Source organism: Hemiscyllium ocellatum, chromosome 8, assembly GCF_020745735.1.
Source record: "Hemiscyllium ocellatum isolate sHemOce1 chromosome 8, sHemOce1.pat.X.cur, whole genome shotgun sequence".
In the NCBI taxonomy this organism is placed as follows: domain Eukaryota; kingdom Metazoa; phylum Chordata; class Chondrichthyes; order Orectolobiformes; family Hemiscylliidae; genus Hemiscyllium; species Hemiscyllium ocellatum.
This window is the reverse complement of record NC_083408.1, coordinates 108,640,426-108,662,595: the sequence shown is the minus strand read 5'-3', so window position 1 is coordinate 108,662,595 and position 22,170 is coordinate 108,640,426. Positions and strand designations below refer to the sequence as shown.

At 40.0% G+C, this 22,170-nt stretch overlaps 1 protein-coding gene across 4 annotated transcripts in view; it reads left to right on the top strand.

The window, feature by feature from the left end:
- The window catches only part of LOC132818418 (centrosomal protein of 128 kDa), a 410,636-nt gene that overhangs the window by 52,573 nt on the left and 335,893 nt on the right, over positions 1–22,170 (top strand). For all 4 annotated transcript variants that reach the window (XM_060829432.1, XM_060829433.1, XM_060829431.1 and 1 more), the window contains exon 8: positions 3,937–4,053. In XM_060829432.1, the coding sequence (XP_060685415.1) occupies positions 3,937–4,053 (117 nt within the window). The remainder of the gene's footprint in view (positions 1–3,936; positions 4,054–22,170) is intronic.

Here is a 22,170-nt window from a genome sequence, read left to right as displayed (position 1 = left end):
ACCATCAGTAAATCACCTGTGTTTCCAGTTGCTGAGTCTGCTTTTTTTTTGTTTTTATATTTGAGATTTGCTACCACACAAAATTAAATGTTTTTTTTACTGGTTCATGCGCAGGAAAACTCAGATCCCTGTGCAGTGCAGTTTTTATGGAAGCTCGCTCTATTTAAATATTTGTCTGCCTTTGGATTCTTTGTATAAATGTGCATGATCTCACACTTTCCTAGCAAGTGCCGTGTAAGTACTTAAGTTACTCTGCTAAAGTAAGAGATTACGGAGTTTATTATAATGCTGAAGAGGGAGGACGCATTAGAAGGGTGAAGGATAGAATTTACTTAGTTGGAGGAAAATAGCAACAGAGGTTTTATGTCACTATTGAGTGTATTCTATAGACTGCCAAATTCAGGGAAAGATACCTTTATTCATGCAAACCACTCTTCCCCACTCTAATCCTCCTCTGCCTTCTTTCTCCAGTTGCCCACCCTCTTCCCTTGGCTTTCCCAAACTCCTTTCTCCAGCTTTCTTTTCTCATTCCTTTGCCCACTCCACTTTCTCCCCATAGTTTTCCTGTCCTTTGTTACCATACTGATACTAAAGGGTGTAGTGTGAGAGGGTGTAGCAAAAGTTCATGGCAAAGTTGCTGCGATAGTGGTCTTTAGTTACGTGGATAGATTAGAGGATCTGGGACTGCTGTCCTTAGAGAGGAGATGGCTGAGCGAAGATTTGATTAAGTTGCTCTTAACCATGAGGAACCATTATAGAGTCCTAGAGATGTACAGCATGGAACCAGACCCTTCGGTCCAACTCATCCATGCTGACCAGACATCCCAACTCAATCTAGTCCAACCTGCCAGCACCCGGCCCACATCCCTCTAAACCCTTCCTATTCATATACCCATCCAGATGCCTTTTAAATGTTGCAATTGTACTCGCCTCCACCACTTCTTGTGGCAACTCATTCCATACATGTACCACCCTCTATGTGAAGAAGTTGCCCCTAAGGTCTCTTTTATATCTTTCCCCTCTCACCCTAAACCTATGCCCTCTAGTTCTGGACTCCCCCACCCCAGGGAAAAGAATTTGTCTATTTATCCTATCCATGCCCCTCTTGATTTTATAAATCTCTATAAGGTCATCCTTCAGCCTCCGAGGCTCCAGGGAAAGCAACCCCAGCCTGTTCAGCCTCGCCCTATAGTTCAAATCCTCCAACACTGGCAACATCCTTGTAAATCTTTTCTGAACCCTTTCAAGTTTCACAACATCTTTCCGATAAGAAGGAGACCAGAATTGTACGCAATATTCCAACAGTGGCCTAACCAATGTCCTGTACAGCCACACCATGACCTCCTAACTCCTGTACTGAATATGCTGACCAATAAAGGAAAGCATACCAAATGCCTTCTTCACTATCCTACCTACCTGTGACTCCACTTTCAAGGAGCTATGAACCTACACTCCAAGTTCTTTTTTTTTCCAGCAACACTCCTGAGGACCTTACCATTAAGTGTATAAGTCCTGCTCAGATTTGCTTTCCCAAAATGCAACACCTCCCATTTATCTAAATTAAACTCCATCTGCCACTTCTCAGCCCATTGGCCCATCTGATCAAGATCCCGTTGTAATCTGAGGTAACCACCTCTGCTGTCCGCTACATCTCCAATTTTGGTGTCATCAGCAAACCTACTAACTATACCGCTTATGCTCACATCCAAGTCTCCATTTATATAAATGATGAAAAACTTTCCATTGGCAGAAAGATGGCCGATGCATGGACTTAAAGTGAATAATGAGTGTTAAGATCTTAGATTACTTACAGTGTGGAAACAGGCCCTTCGGCCCAACAAGTCCACACCGACCCGCCGAAGCGCAACCATACCCCTACATATACCCCTTACCTAACACTACGGGCAATTTAGCATGGCCAATTCACCTGCCCTGCACATTTTTGGACTGTGGGAGGAAACCGGAGCACCCGGAGGAAACCCACGCAGACACGGGGAGAATGTGCAAACTCCACACAGTCAGTCGCCTGAGGCGGGAATTGAACCCAGGTCCCTGGCGCTGTGAGGCAGCAGTGCTAACCACTGTGCCACCGTGCCGCCTGGTGGAACACAGTGCCTAGCAGATCAGATCAGTGGTGGCTTTGAAAAGATTGGAAGAGGAGAAAAAGTCACAGTGCTATGGGGAAAAGGCAGTGGAGTGGGAAAACCAGATTATCTTAGCACAGAGCCAGCAGCAACACAATAGGCCAACAGGTCTCCTGTGTTGTAGCAGTTCCATGACTTTGTGATCTATGTAGCTCTCTGCTACCATCTTGTGAGAATACTGTGGTATCACACTTATGGAGCAGGTAAGCATTTTATGCTGTTAATTTCTAGATAAATTCTCCGTAAGAATGTTCAGCACCCTGAGCAGGTTAATGATGTAGTGTTGATAGCTGATCATTTGGGAGATATAAAACAATTATATATCTCCAGTATTGCTGTTCAGAAGAATGCATCAGTGAGTGAGGTGATGTATTTTAGAATTAGGTTTATTGTCACGTGTCAAGAACAGGAGTACAGTGAAAAGTGTATAATGTTGCCGAACACATGGCATCATCTTAGGTACAAAGTAGTAAAGTGCAAATCTCAGGTACAATAAATAGAAATAACAAAGAAAAAGGTTATGGTGCATTACAGATATACATAGTATAAGTTAGGAAAATAAGAAATAAAGCTAAAAAGATATTCTAGTCTTTTTATAATGGCTTCCACATGGTCTGATCAGGCTCCACTGGTTACCAGCCAGTAGCCATCTTTGCTCCGGGCCCGCTGGCCTCCATCTCTGCTCTGCTCTGTTCCCGCTCCTCTCCATCTCGGCTTGGCTCTGCTCCGGTCCGGGCTCGCTGACCTCTGTCCCTGATCCGCTCTGGGCACGCTGAGTGAAGAGGAAAAGATCAGATGAGAAAAATGTGTGCAATAGAGAAAAAAAGTAAGGACGGTGTGGACGAGATCTGGCTGGAGCGTTCTATATTACCATCTTGGAATCATTCATTTATCTTACTTATAGGAAAGACTGACTTGTGTTTATATAGGATGTGTCACCTGAAAGGAATTGATGATAAACGGGGTTCTAGAGAATTGCTGATGAGTAACTGTCTCACTTCTGTATCTCTGTATTTGTGTGCTGATTATGTATTTTAGTATTTTTCTCTTCTATTTATGTATATTTCTCTTCTACTTTCCACCAATTCCTCTACAGAGATTTTCCATCTTCTTAAGTTACTCTGCTAAATCTTATTCCAGTATTAATTGTAATTGCCCTCTTTACGAAATGCCAAATCAGACTGTACAGTAATTGGCAGAACCCAAAAAGTTCCCCCTTTCCAGTTTACTGAGGTGTCATGATTGACTGTTAATTGTTAAATCAGATACTTTAATCTATACTTTACTTCAAGCACCGTTAGGAAATCAGCATTAAAACAATCCTTAGTTCCATATTCACCCATCCATTTTTGCTCTTGGACTGACTGTTTCACTTCTTGGATTTTGAAACCTTAATGACAGAATTGCACCTTCTCTCTTGAGATTGCAATCAGCAGTGGTCGGAACTTACTGTCCTTTTGTTGCTACTAATGTTTAATTGATAATTGACCATCCTTTGCAGCTGATGGCTTATTCATGACTAAATTAGAATCCTCCTTTTTTTTTAACCCAACTGAAAACCTTCTGCACTTGAATTCAGATTCCAGTCTGACAAACAGTTACAGTTAGGTGGCAGACCTCAAAACTCTTTATGTGGACTAGATATAAACTGAGGAGTGGACATTGTGTTGTAGAAGTGTCTGTACCCAGTGAGAAGAATGTCTGTTGCATTTACTTTTTTAGCACTGTAATAACTGACCTTGTGCTAGTGGTAAATGCAAACTTCCTTAATGCTGTGCCCTCTCGTGCACAGGTTTCAGAGAGAGTTGAAAGGCGCCTGCAAGAAATTGAAAAGGAAATGAGAACGGAAAGGCATTTGGCAGAACGTCGTGAAGACCAGCTTGGACACATGGCTGTACAGCTGAAGGAGGTGAGACATAGTCTTCACATTGGAGGTTTGAAACATTTGCTGGTTCTACAGTAAAGATAGTCATCTGTTCCAGTTGTTTTGGTTTCTGAACAAACTTGAGTGTCTTTCGGCAAGGCTGCATGAAAGGGTTCACTGCCAATGATCATGATTTTGAAAGCTATTAAATGAAGTCCAACATTTCTACTTCAAAGGAGAATAGTGAATTAAGTTACTAAGCAGTGTTATTCAAGGAAATAGTGTGGGAGAATATTTTGACTTTAGGCTGTAGAAAGTAATAGCACTGATAAGCTGCTGTCACATGCACTGCCTTATTTTCCTTTCTATTGCCTTCATGTCCTGGGAATTTTGGTAATAAATTGGAAAGCTGCCTGCTGTCCACACCATGGTTGAACATGTCCCTTCTAAATGGGTTCCAGAAGACATTAGATTAATTTTCCCAAAAGCAAGAGATTGAGAAGTATTGACAGATGTAGTGGAATGTTCCAACCATAAGATGTAGGAGCAGAAGTTGGCCATTCAGCCCATTGAGTCTGCACTGCTTTTGATGAGTTAATGACTGATCTGATAATCTTCAATTTCATTTTCTTGCCCTTTCTCTATAATCCTTGTTTCCCTTGCCAATTAAAAATCTGCCTTTCTCAGCCTTGAATGTATTTAATAACCCAGCATTGACAGTCTTTGCAATAAAGAATTCCACAGATTCACTGTCCTCAGAGATGAAATTCCTACTCCTCTCTGTCTTAAGCATGTAATGCTTATTCTGAGATTATGTCCTCTGGATTTAGACTCTACCACAGGGTAAACCAACCTCTCCTTATCTACCTTGTCAGGTCATCTAAGAATCTTCTATGTTTCAATAAGAGTGCCTCTCGTGTTTCTAAATTTCAATGAGTGCAGGCCCAATCTACTCAACCTTTCCCCATATGACAGTTCCTCCATATCTTGTATCATCCTTAGGGATCTGCTTTGGAATGCCACGAATGCTAGTGTTTATTTTCTCGAATAAGGGGCCCAAAACTGTACTCCAGCTGACTGGTCCTTTGGATAGATTTGTTCTGTTTGAAATAAAGGCCAACATTCCATTTACCTTCGTTATTACATGCTTAATTTGGATGCTAGCTTTTTGTGATTCATGGATGAGGATTTCCAATTCTTGTATAACTTTCTACAGTCTCTCTCCATCTTAAATAATAAGCCAATCCTCTATGCTTCCTTCCTTCACATTTTCCCACGTTATTTTTCAACTGCCAAGTTTTTTCCTATTCACTTAACCTGATCATATCCCTCTGCAGACTCTCATTTTTGGCATCCTTACCACCTATTTTTGGGTTGTTCACAAACTTAACTCGTACATTAACTTTCCTCATCTATGTCATTGATGTGTATTGCGAATAATACTGCTTCCTTGGTAGCTGAAGTTAAATATCTTTTTTTAAAATGATTACTTTTTATTTTTCATTATGTCTATTTTCTTGTGTTATGTGTAATGTTCCCTTTATATCATGTTACATATTGAAAATGGAGACCCTATTGGTATGGCAGTGTAGTGATAAATATTAACAACGTGCACTTTTAATGAAGAAGATAAGTATGCCCATTTATATAGTGATTTTTCAAGGCTGAATACCACCCCAGAGCTGTTAAATTACTTTTGAGGTATAGTGACAATTGTTATGTAGACTAAGATGTATTAGTCACCTTGACTGCATTGTCTTCCCATGACCAACCTTGTGATGAATTAATAGTTAATCTAAGTTGGAACATAAATGTATTGGTTGCAAATTCTTCGCTGTCTCGTTTAGGGAAGTGTCATGAAATTTTTTTCGATTTGATTGTGGTGGTTAGGGTGTGATCTTTGTTCAATCTCGTGTTTGTGCCAAAGCAATTGTAGAAAATTTGAACGTTTACATAAATTTTGATTTTTTAATTATCAGAATTTCCGTTTTAAACAAAAATTAGATACTCTTTGTTTTCTAGGCAATATATAATGAAATGTATCCCATTGGGATGTTGGACACCCTTGTAAACAACTATATTAAAAATCTAAGATTACTGTCCAAATGTTGGTGGAAATCAGGAATATTTCTAATTGCTATCATTGTATTTGGGATGTGAATAATGTTCCAGGTGCCTAGATGGTAATAAGGTGCAAATATGTAATATCATACTGGATGTTTAGGCACATTGTCTGCTTTGAGGAGCAACGTTCCAGAAAAGATAAAACTCCATTAATCCTGGGTAAATTGTTTAACATTTTTTAACATTGTTTAACATTTTAGCTTTGATTCTGATTTTGTCGTCAATAAAATACAGTTTTAAAAACTTGCGTAATAGTTGACCATGTGTACCCCAACCTTTGGCCCAAAAATTCTGAATTTTTCACCTGGCTCCTGTTAGACTTGAGAATTGGTTTAGTAGGGGGCGAGAAAGTGAGGACTGCAGATGTTGGAGATCAGAGTCGAAATGTGTGGTGCTGGAAAAGCACAGCAGATCAGGCAGCAGCTGAGCAGCAGGACCATTGCTGTTTCGGGCATAAGCCCTTCATCAGGAATGACATTCCTGATAAAGGGCTTATGCCCAAAATGTCAATTCTCCTGTTTCTCGGCTGCTGCCTGACCTGTGCTTTTCCAGCACCACACCTTTTGAATCGGTTTATTGGGAGCAATCTAGAGAGTCCTATTTTTTTAAAGTTGCTCTTTTCTGATTTAAACTATAATGAACAACTAAGTTGCATAAGCTCTATCTCTAGATGGCTTAAAAAGCAGGCATTTGCAGAATGGTCAAGTGAAATGTCTACCAGACATCTTTATTATGACAGGGAGCGCCGAACTTGAACAAATGTTCATTTCAGATGCAATTCAGCATCTACAGTATTTGGCTATTGTATTAATCTGAAATTATCTCTGAGCCTGGAGCAGAACGGGGATCATTTTTTGTTCAGCAGGAAACTGCTGCTTCTGGCTTTCTGTTTCTGAGCAGAGTATACTCCCTAAACACTAAGAGAAAGGTGGCTACCACCTTAGCATATACCTGTGACTCTTCACACTTTGAGTTTTCACTTTCCTGAGAGCCATGATGCCTCTGAGCTTTTGTCTTTTAGCTTCAGAGTTTTGCATTTTCAAAGTTTTATTTTATAGCCGTGTTTCTTCTCTATTTATTTCCTGCTTGTCGTTTACTTTTTGCTGCTTTTACCATTTGCCCTGAGTATCCTTCTTAATGAACTAGAACAATTCCCCACCTTCCCTCCACATATTGAACCTGATCTGGGACTGGAGCTTCTCCATGTCAACCGTCTGCCAGTCAAAGCGTACTTTATTGCAGCCAGGGGCTTCCTTTGTGGTCACTGCAATATGAAAGCTGCAAATGTCGAGTGTGACTGGTATTATCTGCCAGTGTGTAGGTGGTGACCATCTTTACCTTGTGCACAGGTGGCCATCTTTGACTGCTATGCTGGGAGCCACCTTTGCCAGTCATCTTGGCTTTTGTAGCGTATACTGCGGTCAGAAAAAGATAGCCTGAATCATCAGTTCTGGGGTGAATTCAGGACCATGGCCAGCAATCATGTAGTAGTGGTCATTATTGGCAGTTCCCAAGAACCGACATGGACTTATGCACTCAAAATAGACCTTCTACAATTTGTAAAGCTTGCTGGTCTCAAACTTGACTTTCACATGACTATATGGTATGCCAATGAACAAAACTACATAAATGCCTCCACCCAACTGGTGCACTGAAATTAACTTCACTATCCTTCCCTGGGTGTTGTTTCTTGTACGACTTGTGTTTTCATGATAATCCAGCAATTTTAATCATCCTTTTGTTCTGTAGTATCAGTCTGCGACTGATTAGATTAATGAATTTCACTTTGATGTGGGATTTGAATTCCGAGTCAAATTCCATTCCCATTAAAATTAATAAAACAAAAATGATCTAATATGGACAAAGCTTCAGCCATTTGGCTGAAAGATTCAGCGTTTGCAATTTTTTCTGCAATGGGGCAAAGTAAATATGTTAAAACATACTGGAGAGTTTATCTCAGAGCTTGGGTAGGTGGACAGGTTTAATGCTCGTTATTGTCTGCTTTCCTGCATTCAATTTCTTATTGTGTCTTGTCTTTTTTGCTCCTTTGGAATTTCTCTAGCAGGCTGAATTCCCAAGCCAATAAGCTATGATGAGCTCCATTTAAATCAGCTGGATCTTTACTGTTCTGACCTGTGAGATGAATTCATGCTCTAGGAAGCTGACTGCAGCACAGATGTCTGCACGCGTGGATGTGCATGTATGAGTGAGAGATTTGCTTATACATTTTTTGAAGTTGTACAGATTTTGTGGGACCAATGATGGTCTTAATGATTTACTTAATGGTGTTATGCCACAAATTACTCCGTGCATGCACCCAAACTGTTTCTGGCCATTTTTGAGGTCCGCAAGCCTCTGGATATTCAACACAAATGGCACATGTGATTGAAAATGAAACTGATCTTGAAACTTTTCTTTAAGCATGCCATAAGGTTAAAATGAACAAAGGACAGGGGAGGGGGGAAGTGGGTCTCATCAACTTTTAAAGCTATGACTCATTACATGGATAGAAAACAAGGTCAGCTAGTTTGAGAAAAGATGTAAAGAGTAAAACATTACTATTAAATCTTCAATCCATATTTCTGTAAACATTATTACAATTGCTAACATCTTGTACTTAATAGTACCATTAATACCAGGAAGTTGTTCAACCTTTTGTGGGAAGGATTGATTAGACAGTGAGGGTTGGAGGAGGATGGATTATGACAGTATCTAAAGGGACTAGGTTTTGATGAGATTGAAGGATTTAAGAGCAGGAAGTAAGAGGGAAGTTATGGTCATGTCACTGGACTAGTAATCCAGAAGAGGCAAAAGTGAGTACTTCAATTGCTGTCAATCTGAGTCTAGGTTAGAGTGGTGCTGAAAAAGCACAGCAGGTCAGGCAGCATCCGAGGAGCAGGAAAATCAATGTTTTGGGCAAACCTCAGGAATCTAGAGTTCCTCTCTAGTAATCCAGAATGCCAGGCTAATGTCCGGTGGTTCAAATCCCACTATATAGGTGATGGAATTTGAACTCAGTTTGGAAAAATAAAGTTTGGGATAAAAAGCTAGCCATGTGCTGACCATGTCTGTTGTTTTAAAAACCCATATGATGGAAATCTGCCATCCTTACTTGCTTTGGCCTGTGTGACTCCAGACCCACAGCAATATGGATTGACTCTTAAGTTCTCTGGGCAATAAATGCTGGCCCAGTCAGTGACCCCAATACCTGATGAATGAATTTAAAACAAGGCTGAGGCATTGAGTGTCAGTCTTTGTTCAATTTCACCTCTGACACAGAAGGTTACAGGTTCAGCTCACATTTCAGGGAGATGCAACTGTGTGATCTAGACTGACACCCCAGTTTAGTATTAAGGCAATGCTACACTGTCTTAGGTTTTGGGTGAAATATCATACTGAACCTGATTTACTTTCTCAAGGAAAGGCCAGCACTTCTGCCGTACTGTTGGAAGAAGAGCAAGGGAATTATGTTCCATCTTCTAATGAATATCATTCCAACAGAGAACTCAGTTGTTAACTCGTTGCTGTAAATGGAAAGTTAATGTATATAAATTGGCTGCTATGTTTCCTGTGTAAGAGAAATTAAAAATATACTTTTTTGACTGTAGACCATTTTTGAGATGACCCTAAATCATGAAATCTGCGGTACAAATGCAAACCTTTATTTTTCTTTTGGGGTGAGGGTTCTGACACAGCCAAAATAGCTCAAAAATGGAGCAAAGCGAATAGTGAAATGCAAAAAATGTCCAGAATTGAATGTGGTGAAAGAAAAAGGACTGAATGATGATGTAGGGACAGGCATGATGAGGCTATAAATCAGAAGGTTTCTCAAAAGTGATGTGCACATGGACACTGAGCTGGTAAATGTTGGAAAGGTCCTGAGTTTACAAGGGAATGGAATGTGATCTGAGATAGGATAGAGCTCTTGAATTTGAAGAAGTGTTCTGAAGAAGAGGCATGAAATGATAGCTCTTTTTCTCTGTCCACAGATGCTGCCTGACTGCTGAGTTTCTCCAGCATTTTCTTGTTGTTTAATCTTTCCAGCACCTACAGTATTTTGCTTTAATTTGATGGAATTCTCAGTGATTTCCAGGATTCTGTTCACTTGAACTTTGAAGAATAAGAGGGGAACTCCTAGAAATCTATAAAATTCTCACAGGGCTAGACAGATTAGATGCAGGAAGGATGTTCCTGATGGTGGGGATCATCACTTAAGGGTAAAAGGTAAACCTTTTAGAATGGAAATGAGGAGAAATTTCTTCACCCAGAGTATGGTGAGCCTGTGGAATTTAATACCACGGAAAGTGGCTGAGGCCAAACATTGTGTTTTCAAAAAAGGAGGTAGATACAATTCTTAGGCTGAAAGGGATCAAGGGACATGGAGAGGGTGTGATTAGGATATTGAGTGCGATGATCAGCCATGATCATCATGAATGGTAGAGCAGGCTCAAGAGGTCAAAAGGCCCACTCCTGCTCCTATCTTCTATATTTCTATGTCTCGAAGGGCTTTTAAGAATGAGACCAGCATTGTAAACATGGAGGTTTTTATGAATTCACTGATTGTTTAGGCATTACTTTTGGAGTAGGGGAGGGAAACAGACCTTAGTAACCCATCCTTGGGTGGAGCACAGAATCACTGACAGAAACCTATTCATTTCAACATAATTCTATGCGTGTGTGAACTCCTGAAGCTGTTGTCAGTTTTGGTGGAATAATAAATGGCAAATTCTGACAGTTTTGTCTTATTATCTGCAGAATCCAGTCCATGATTTTATATTCCCTTTTGAATTAAATATGTTTCCTTCTCTTAACTTTGAAAGCTCTGTCTGTTGCTGGAGTGCCTGTTTTATGGGAATTGGCAACCTTGTCTCTGTAAGCAGAAAATAAACAATGCTTCAGTCAAATCAAGAAAGTTTATAACGTCCAGTAAAGCCATTTTTGGTCTGTGTCCAGAAATGGTAAATCATGTCAGTATAGGCAGGCTGTCGAGCTTGAATCTCTCATTGTCCTTAACATCTGCATGTGCACTTTGCAGTAGGAGCTGACTGTGCAAGTTGACTTAATATCTCTATTTCTTTACTCCCCTTCCCTCAACCCTTTCCTCTGTAAAAAAACGTCTTTTTTCTGTATTTTCAATTGAGTTCTAAAATGGGAAAAGGTCTGTTTTAAAAACCGATTAAAAAAGATTTACTAAACTTTTAAAAAGCAAGTTACTTGATGCTCATCGTAAGTGCTGTTTACGCTGCTGTTTGTTCAAGCAGCAGGCCAGGTAGTGTTAGATGGAGCCAGAGGTGAGCATGATGGGAGATTTGGCCGGCAACGAGCAACTGATTGTTCTATAGAATGGAGACAATTGTCTATGATAAAGACCTTCTGCCTGCCAACAACTATATGATTGGCTCCCAGGTAGCTGAAAAGTTTGAGGATGTTTGAGAAGAAGCTATCGGAGCTCTGGAAGGGAATCTGCTGTCCTTCTTTCTGCAGTGAAGAAATACCTCGATTCTGAAAAAAGTAACTTTATTTTCCCTTAGTTGCTGTAAGCTGTTAATTTTAATCAGAGATTTTAAGTAGTGACTCTGTGCCTCCTGCAAGTAAGTAAAAAGTACCTGGAGAAAGAAAATTGAGGAACAGCAAGTCTTGGCTGGCCAAAAGGATCATCTTAGCAAACCCTGGGGTCAGGAACAGTTGACCTGCCTTGCCAGTCTTGGTGTGTGTGTGTGTGTGTGTGTGTGTACGTACACACAGGATTTTTGTAAGCAGGGTTAGAGTTTTAACTAGTGGAATTTAATATCAGTGTTTCATAATTGTGTACTTGTAGCTGGAATCCAATTATTGAGCAATCGTTAAGTACAGAAACCTGATCCATTTTTTCAGTTAACCTGGTTCAAAGGAACATAAATTTGGAAATTTTGTGTACTTTTTATAAGTTCTTTAATTTTGTGATTCATGCAGAGTAGTGAAAGCTTAATTTCCAGTATGCTCCCCCAGGAGGGTGGAATCTCAACCTTGTTGAATCTGTGCCAAGTGTCATACTTCAGCTGTTTGCTAGCCTGAGTGTTGAAATTAAATGTTTTTCAGGGGTAGAATTTGCACCTAGGTTTAAAGTCTGATTGAAGATTTGTAGCTCGGGTATCCGTTGTTGTGGTTCTGCTCGCCGAGCTGGAAGTTTTTGCTGCAAACGTTTCGTTCCCTGGCTAGGGAACATCATCAGTGCTGTTGGAGCCTCGTGTGAAGCGCTGCTTTGATGTTTCTTCCGGTATTTATATTGGTTTGTTCTTGCCGCTTCCGGGTGTCAGTTTCAGCTGCAGTGATTTGTATGTGGGGTCCAGGTCGATGTGTCTGTTGATGGATGTTCTTGCCGCTTCCGGGTGTCAGTTTCAGCTGTAGTGGTTTGTATATGGTGTCCAGGTCAATGTGTCTGTTGATGGAGTTTGGGGATGAATGCCATGCTTCTAGGAATTCTCTGGCTGTTCTTTGTCTGGCTTGTCCTATGATAGTGGTGTTTTCCCAGTCAAATTCGTGTTGCTGGTTGTCTGATATGGCTACTAGAGATAGCTGGTCGTGTCGTTTTGTGGCTAGCTGATGTTCATGGATGCGGATTGTTAGCTGTCTTCCTGTTTGTCCTATATAGTGTTTTGTGCAGTCCTTGCACGGTATTTTGTAAACTACGTTAGTTTGGCTCATGCTGGGTATTGGGTCCTTTGTTTCAGTGAGTTGTTGTCTGAGCGTGGATGTTGGTTTGTGTGTTGTTATGAGTCCTAAGGGTCGCAGTAGTCTGGCAGTCAGTTCTGAGACGCTCCTGACGTATGGTAGAGTGGCTAGTCCTTTTGGTTGTGGCATGTCCTCGTTCCTCGGTCTATCTCGGTCTATCTCAGGACACTATTCAAAAGGGCCACAACACACTGCAGTACACCACAACTGCGAAAAGAGGAAGAGGAACATCTATACAAGGTATTCGCCAAAAACGGATACCCACGCAACTTTATCACCAGATGCCTAAGAGATAGACATACAAATCACTGCAGCTGAAACTGACACCCGGAAGCGGCAAGAACAAACCAATATAAATACCGGAAGAAACATCAAAGCAGCGCTTCACACGAGGCTCCAACAGCACTGATGATGTTCCCTAGCCAGGGAACGAAACGTTTGCAGCAAAAACTTCCAGCTCGGCGAGCAGAACCACAACAACATTGGACCTAGGTGTTCAATATGCCTCAATTTCTTTTTACAGCATAGAACACATTAATCAAATGGCAAAATGTCTGTTTTGCACTTTGTTTTGCTGTGGTTGTGTGGGTCACACTCTCCCCTCTGACCCAAACACTGCTGGTGTTGAGTCTTACTGCATTCGGTTTGAAGACAAAGTATGGAGGTAGTTGTTGCATTGCCTGAGGCATCTCTTCCAACTGAGACTGTAAACTGAAGCATCTCCAATTCTTGGGTAGATGGGGAAACTCAGGGGCACAACATCAAAAATGAAAAAGGAGTATCCAGGCCACTATTTAACCCACAACCAGCATTTTAAAATAAATGATTATCTGTTTGTTTATTTCACGGCTGTTTGTGGGATTTTGCTGTGTGCAAATCGATTTGCATTTTCCGACAGTGTGGCTGTGACTAGACTTCAATAGTATTTAATTGAGTGTCAAGTTAGGGTTCGGGTTTGTGTCGGGTCATCTCGAAGTCATGAAAAGTGATGCATAAGTACAATGCTTTTTCTTTTCTTTTTCTTCATTTCCTTCAAGCTGACACTCAATAAGAAACACCAGCAATAGAAGTTAATTGGTTTCAGTCTTTGAGCACGGCAATGGAAAATAGGACTGTTTTATTTGAATAGACATAGCTAATGGAGGTTGTGTGGAAGATATTTCCTTGCTAGTTTGGCTGTCAGTTTTTATTAATTTGTGTCTTCATTTATGTTTTTTTTAAATTAAAGATATTGTGGAGAAACAATTGAGTTTGTAATCCTGCTGCTTTTATTTTCCATTTTGCCCTCTGCTTCAGAAGAAAGTAACCACCAGGGGTCACTTTATCTTCATTGCTGGGAGATTTGCTTCCTTTGGGCTTCTGTTGGTTTATTCCAGCATTTTAATGCCCCCCCCCCCCTCCAAAAATGAAATTATCTCATATTTTTCAGTTAATCAGCTTTTAAACAACAGTGGGAATACCTTATGAACTGACTTCTTGGGGGAAAAATGGTGTGATGACACAGAATGCACATCAAATGCATGTGACATTAAATACAATGCCTTCTAAAGAAAATTGCAAAATTCCTTTTAAATACTGAACCAAATCCCAAAAGCCGTTGTGGTAAAGTTTTTTTTTGACAATGGTGTGTAGTTTATTAAAATGTGCTGTTATTCACCATTATGCAGTTTGAATGCAATTGCAGAGTATTAGCTATTCAATGGAGATTTGTTCAGTAGCATATTTAATGTTATAGCTGCATAGAATGGAATATTAATCTGTTATAAACCTTTAGCACAATCGTACAATAAAAAAACTTCAGGTGCAGTATATTCTAATAAGTGCTTCTTTTATCTTCAGTTAGAATAGGAATTTATGATCTCATATAATGAAATTACAATAACTTTACAGCACTAATATGGCTATTTTATGAAGTAAAAAAAATCCAACAGAGAACGCTCACTTCATTTAGAATAGCATTTTAAAAATGTCACATCTATCTATATGGTGAAATGCATCAGAAGCCATAATTGAAGGGATGTAGTTTGTCGTAATGTAGGCGGAGATCACTGATAGGAAGGAACTTCAAAAGAAGAATGATAATTAAAAATCAAGGCTTTGAGAGCTGATGTAGGCTAGTCCGAAGAGGGGGCGGACAATTGATAGAAAAGACTTGGTGTGAATGAGAATATGGGTGGCAGAGTGCTGGATGAGCTCAAGTTTGTGGAAGTTGGGAGCTGGCCAGGTGGAAATTTGAACAGTAGAATCTAGAGGTAACAAAGCCATTGCTAAGGCTTCAGTGAGAGTTGAGCTTTTTCTCATTGATGGATGGTGCTAAGTGTTTAAGGTTGTCTTTTGGCCTGTTTCTATTCCTGCTTCATTATTGCTCTGAACTATGGTTGTGTTACTAGTCACAGTGTTCATTGACCTCCTGAGTTTTTGTCCTTTTACCTATAGCAAAACACTGTTTCTAAAATGGTTTGCTTTTCTTGCTGGTCTGATTTTTGTTTTGGCTCCAATTCCACTCTTCTTGGGAATGTGGCGATTTGATACCTTCCTTTGACCTTTTGAACTCCTGTCATAATGAGTTTTTGCTAATGTACTCTAAGCAACCCTGGAGACGTGGCTTCTCAAAACCACGACTAGATTTTGTGCCATAGGTATATTTCCTCATTTCTTGCTATATAACATCCTAGCAAAGTGACACTCAAAGGGAAACCTGTGCCTTTAGTGTGGAACTCTTTCATATTTTATCTTGCAACCAGAACAGCCGTTGGGGGCCTTTAACATTTTAATCTTTACCAGTGCATATGTAACTAGATACTATTTGTATTGTCGCTTCCCCTACCACCTTCTGATTGACTTAATTATGTTACTATAATTCCTACCTCCTCCTTGTGGTCAGTTAATGACATGATGTCTGCTTTACTTGAAGCTCCATTGTGTCTGCTGTAGACGAGTCTTTAAAATGTGAACATATATCTCCTTTGGTAAAAGAGTTTACCATAGCTATTCTGTGAAGTATACTTAGATGGGGTTAATATTTTCGGTGCAAAGCTATTGTCAGAACAGCCCTGAAGAAGCTTTTGCCAATCTTACCACTTGCAGCTTTCTCTTTCAACTCTTAGCTTTATTTATTCTGGTGTTTCTGTTCCCTTTGCTGTTGTTTTGAGTTAATAAAAACTATTTCCTTTGGTTCAAGAACTGGACATATAAATGGAGCAGAGGTGGAGCAATTTCCTTCAAAGGAGTAGTGCTATGGGCAACTTTCCCTGTGAGTTGATGGAAATTCCTATTATACTGCGGTTGACCTTGTAACAATGAGGAAGAATTGGTGTTACACCAGGTAGTCTAATTCTGATTTCTAAATGACATTGAAAATGATCACAGCATATTATTATGGGATTCTGTGATTTTGAATTAGCACAGTCAGAGTCTAAGAGTGTGGTGCTGGAAAAGCACAGCGTGTCAGACAGCATGTGAGAAGCAGGACAGTAGACGCATAAGCTCTTCATCAGGACCAGACTCTTCGACTATGATCTCCAGCATCTGCAGTCCTCTCTTGCTTCTAATTAGCATGGTCAACCAATTTTGCAGCTGATAGGATGGATTTAGGGAAAAATCATTCTGCAGACAACTTAAATGTCAATAAAATAATGAACTCATTGACTGTAAATGTCATCATTGTAGGCAGAAATTCTCTTGGTTTGAAAATGTTCTCTCTTTAGTTTTTATTAATTCACAGTAAAATCAATAGTTGACTACAGTAGGTGAGTCAAGGTGTTTTTTTTATTTATGAAGCCATAAACCCCTCTTCTTTCCTCAGAACCTTGTTTGTGGGTCGTGATATCCTTCAATCAGATTAATGCATGCTCAAAACAGCTCAGAAATTACTCTGGCAAGCTTTTTCCTGGCAGTTACCAAATCCCTTTGAATAATATTATTACTAGAGACTTCGAAACAGGAGGGAAGCCATTTAGCCTCTTAATCTTTTCTGCCATCCTTTCAGCTTACAGCTGTTCCAAATCTTAGTTCCATTTGTAGCCTCAATACATTTTCTGGATATGGATCGTTCGACCCTAATTTATAAATGTTCAACTCATCCACCCAAAGAATCCCTACCGTGTGGAAACAGGCCCTTCATCCCAACAAGTCCTCACCGACCCTCCGAAGAGTAACCCAACGAGACTCATTCCCCTACATTTACCCCGACTAATGTACCTAACCTGCACGTCTTGGGACTGTGGAAGGAAACCGGAGCACCTGGAGGAAACCCATGCTGACACTGGGAGAATGTGCAGACTCCACACAGACAGTCACCCAAGGCTGGATTTGAATCTGGGTCCCTGGTGCTGTGAGGCAACAGTGCTAACCACTCAGTCACCGTGCCGCCCATTCCCTTCCCCACTCCATCTCCGTTCTGAACCTTAACAACTTATTTGAAGTGAAAATTCCATATTTTTCTGTGCAGATGTCCATACTGGAAAACAGACTTCAACTTTAAGCTTATGATTTTAAGGTTATAATCCCTTTTATTGGACATTCCCATCCCACCACCTCCAGGAAATATTATCTTTGCAATTACCAATCAACTACAATTAAACATCTCAATTAGATAATCTTTTCTGGAGCAAATGCAAGCTTAGTCTTTGTAACATCTCCTCAATGTCTGACCCTTTTAGCCAATATTGCTGTAGCTTTTTAATGGAAAGTTCAGATCTCTTGCTCAACAACTAGGGATTCCTTTCCTTTGAATTGCAATAAGATCATTGTGTTAAGCTACCTTGGTTGGAATTGTGTATTAATAAAAGCAATGTTTCCCCATGTGTTTTCTTTTTTCTTTCTGTTCCCACCTTAAGCCTTTCATTCTCTTTCATTTCTTTTCACCCCATCAACATCATGCACTCAATAGTTTTCCTCCTTTAACTGTACGAAGTAATCCTGTGAACTTAGCTATCAAGACATTCCAGGCTGGTGTTACCACTGTGTTGTCTTCAACAGTCGCCAGCTGGTCTCTATCAAAATTGCATGGTGTCTAAAATGCCAGCTACTGTATTTTGGGCTGCTTTATGAGGGCTCAAGACTGACCTCATTCAATATTGCCTGAGACAGGAATAGGTGAGCAGAGACTTGTCTGCTTCTGCCCATTGACAGGACTTTATGGGGAAACCCCTTTACTCCTTTAATAACTAGTCAGGCTTTCCAGGAAGGATTCCTGCAGATGTGAGTAGCTGCAGGTTTAGCTGTGATGTATCATGTGAGGATGGGACAGTTATGCTCAATACAAGATGAGGTGGACAGTGTTATGGTTTGCAATTCAGTGACCCCTGCCAGATATCTATGTCACTTTGCAAGATGTTGATAGAACTCTTGTCTAATGTCCCAATTATTAAGTTGCCTACTGATGTTTCTAAAGCTCAAATGTGAAATATAATCATTTGAACAAGGTAGTGAAAGACGCCCAGTACCTGTGGGGAATTACTTCAGTATGAGCAGTGTCTGCAGTGGCAGAAAAGAGAAAATCTTTTTGGATAAAATAAATAAGCAGTTTGTTCAGGTCAGTAACCACAGAGGAGCTATAATCCTGATCAGTTGTTGAGTGAGAGCAAAACCATTTATTTGCGTAATAGTGGTTTGCAATCCCGTCTGAGATTGCAATCGTAGGTAGATGTTTAATATTCCCCGGAGTAGTCGGTGCATAGCTTCAGAAATGGACAAACAGCGGAGAAGGGAAAGAGGATTTCTCATTATCTGTACAAGTAGTACATGATGAAAAGAGACGGGTCTGGCTGCGTGCAGTGTTTACCACAATATGCTGTCTTGAAATACTTCATACCCAAAGGTTAGCAGACATGAACTGAATAAATCTTGGCCTCCAGTTAACAATAACTATTCTATTATTTCACTGACTAGAAAGGTGATGACCTTTCTGATTATGATATTTCCAACTCTGATCAATAATTATTAGGCTTTTTGTAGAGGTATTCCTACCCTTAGTTATGGCCTGTGCAATTAGAATGATGAGAAATCATTGTTTTATCACTTCTCATTGTTTCAAAACCTGATAGAGAAGACTGGTGATGAGAGACTGAAAATGGGAGTTTAAGAAACACTGATAGATCTGAAGTGAAGCAGATATGTACATTTGAGAATTGGGCTTGGCATTGATTGTGAAGGTAATGCTCTCTTTGATCAATCAAAGTGACATGACTTAGGCAACTGTTTGCTATCTAGTTCTGTAGATAAGCAACATTGACATGAAATTTCTTCTCCAGGTAAGGAGTTTGGGATGTGAGAAAATATTGCCCCCGGAAGCATGCAGATAAAGAATAAAAACAAGGCCTAGTTGAGGATTTTTGACAGAATGCATCTTCAAGGTGCATCTTTAAGTAAAATAAGTATGCTGTGTCTCAAACTTTTAATCATATTTAAGCAGTGCTCCATTGATCCCGTAGCATTGAGTATTTCAGACTGAAATACTTAAACTCTTGTTCTAACTTCTTGTATTTTTTTTGTCTTTCTCTGATATAATGTTTATGCAATGTGTAAAAACAGTATATATGTGAATTATATATACAAACACCGTGAATTAAGGGTTTGTGGAGAAAGGACAGTGCTAGCTAGGTTTAGCGAAGGTTTAGATTGAGATTTATTTATCTATGTTATTGTGAAGATTAGTCTTGCATCCATTTGGAAATAAACCTTTGAAGCAATACAGCTGCAAAAAGAAAGGTACAAAGTTGTTTTTTTTTTGGTATGCAGCATTTATTTAGAGTCAGAGCTGTGCAGCTCAGAAATGGACCCTTCAGTCCAACTTGTCCATGCCGATCAGATATCCTAAATTAATCTAGTCCTATTTGCCAGTATTTAGTCTATATCCATCTGAACCCTTTTTATCCACATAACCATCCAGGTCCCTTGTAAATGTAATTGTACTGGCCGCCATCATTTTCTGTGGCAGCTCATTCCGCACAAGCACCACCCTCTGTGTGAAAAAGCTGTCCCTTCGATCCCTTTTATATCTTTCCCCTCGCACCTTAAATCTAAGCCCTGTGGTTTTTGCCTACCCTAGGAAAATGATCTTGATTACTTACCTTATCCATGCCCCTCATAATATTATGAACTTCTATAAGGCCACACCTCAACCTCTGCTTCAGGGACAATAGCCCCAGCCTATTCAACCTCTCCCTGTAGCTCAAACCATCCAACCATGGCAACATTCAGGATTCCTGAACCCATTCAAGTTTCATGACATATTTTCTTTGGCAGAGGGACCAGAATTGAATGCAGTATTCAGAAAGTGGTCTTACCAATGTTCTGTACAGATGCAACATGACATCCTAACTTCAAAAACCATGCATTGACTAATGAAGGCAAGTCTACCAAAGCCTCCTTCACTACCCTGTCTAGCTGTGACTCCACTTTCAAGGAATTATTAATCTTCACTTCAAGGTCTCTTTGTTTGGCAACACTCCCCAGAACCCTACAATTAAGTGTCGAAGTCCTACCCTGATTTGCCTTACCAAAATTCATCACCTCATATTTATCTAAATTAAACTGCATCTGCCACTCCTTTAAGAAGTGGCATTAGTCGCATCTGTTGTAATGTCATTAAAGATCAACTTGATCGAGAGTTCTTAAAAATATAGCGACTTTTTGCAAATGTTTTAAGTTAATGAGATTATGCCTTTTGAAATTCATGTAAGGGTGTAAATTTTTTTTAACAAGTCTAAGATTAGGACCAAAAAAGCAGGTTGTGTATGTACCTGTCATATGGTATTTGCTATTTCTACAGGCCTGGGATGATACATCCCTATCTGGCAATGACATGTGAGGTTATATATTCTATTTATGCCCTCTGTCCAAGGCTTCTCTGGAGCATTAATAACATAATTTGACAGAGCTATATAAATATATTGAATCAAGTGACCAAATGTTTGATGAAAAAGATAGGTTTAAATAAATGTCTTAAAAGAGGAGAGAAAGGAAGCGAGCTGAGATTAGATTCCCTGTGGAAACAGGCCAATCGGCCCAACAAGTCCCCACTGACCCTCTGAAGAGTAACCCACACAGACCCATTTCCCTCAGACTAATGCACCTAACACTATGGGCAATTTAGCATGGCCAATTCATCTAACCTGCACATCTCTGGACTGGGGGAGGAAACCAGAGCACCCGGAGGAAACCCACACAGACACTGGGAGAGTGTGCAAACTCCACACAGACAGTCACCCAATGCTGGAATGGAACCTGTAAGGCAGCAGTGCTAACCACTGAGCCACCTTGCCACCCAACTTGAGCTGGAGCGATTTAGGAAGGGAATTCTAGACCTTCGGACCTACGCTTTTGCTGAAATAGGCAAAAATGGTGGAATGAGGGAAATTTGGATGTGCAAGTGGTTGGAATTAGAGAGGTGCTGTGAGATCTCTGGGTTGCAGGTCAGGAGGAATTTGCAGGCTGGACAGCTGAGGCCATGGTAGGATTTGAAAATTTTAAAATTGAGGCTTCGGCAGACCAAAAGCCAATGTTGGTCAGTGAGTGCATCAACAAATAGGTCTTGGTATACATTAGGGTACAGGCTGTGTCTCAGATGTGCTCAGGATTATAGAAGGAGGCAAGGTGGGAGGCCAGACTCTTGCCAATCTGTCTCTAACAGCATTAATACTGAGGAATGGAGTTGATGACTAGGCATCAAAACTCGTGGCATTTGAATGACAATAATAACTTTGACCCACTAATTTATATCTTGAATCAGGCAAGTAAGTTGACAATATATGAACAAATGTCACGAGACAGAATGCTGCCATTATACGACAGAATAACTGAGAAGATTGCACAAATCAATAAATCCTTGTATCATAAACTGCACATTTGGTTTGTAAAAACTGTAGATTGTCGAGACTTGGCAGATGAAGATGGTAAACTGTTTCATTGTGTTGGATAAAATATACAGTAAAATCTTAAAGCAATGTAATGGACCTTGATTCTGCTAAGTGAAAGTGTAAGTATATGGTAGACCATTTGGTAACCTAGTTCTGAGCATAGAAAGAATGAGGAAATTCAATGTTTCTTCTCTTCCATGTTATGATCTTCTACAGGTTAAAGGGATTTATTTTTCGCTGTAATGTATTTTCTATTTGTCAATCAATGTTCAGTTGTGCAGCACAAAGTTAGTGTTTAAAGAATTCTTTTGCGAATCAAAGAAGGCCTCATTATATTGCAAAATCCTTTCATTTAATTGATTTATTTTTAATAAATAATATCATGTATGTATTCTGCGCCTGTACCATCTCTCAAACAGCAGTGAAATGAGTGACCTGTTCTTCTGTCTTTTGAATGGTGTATGTG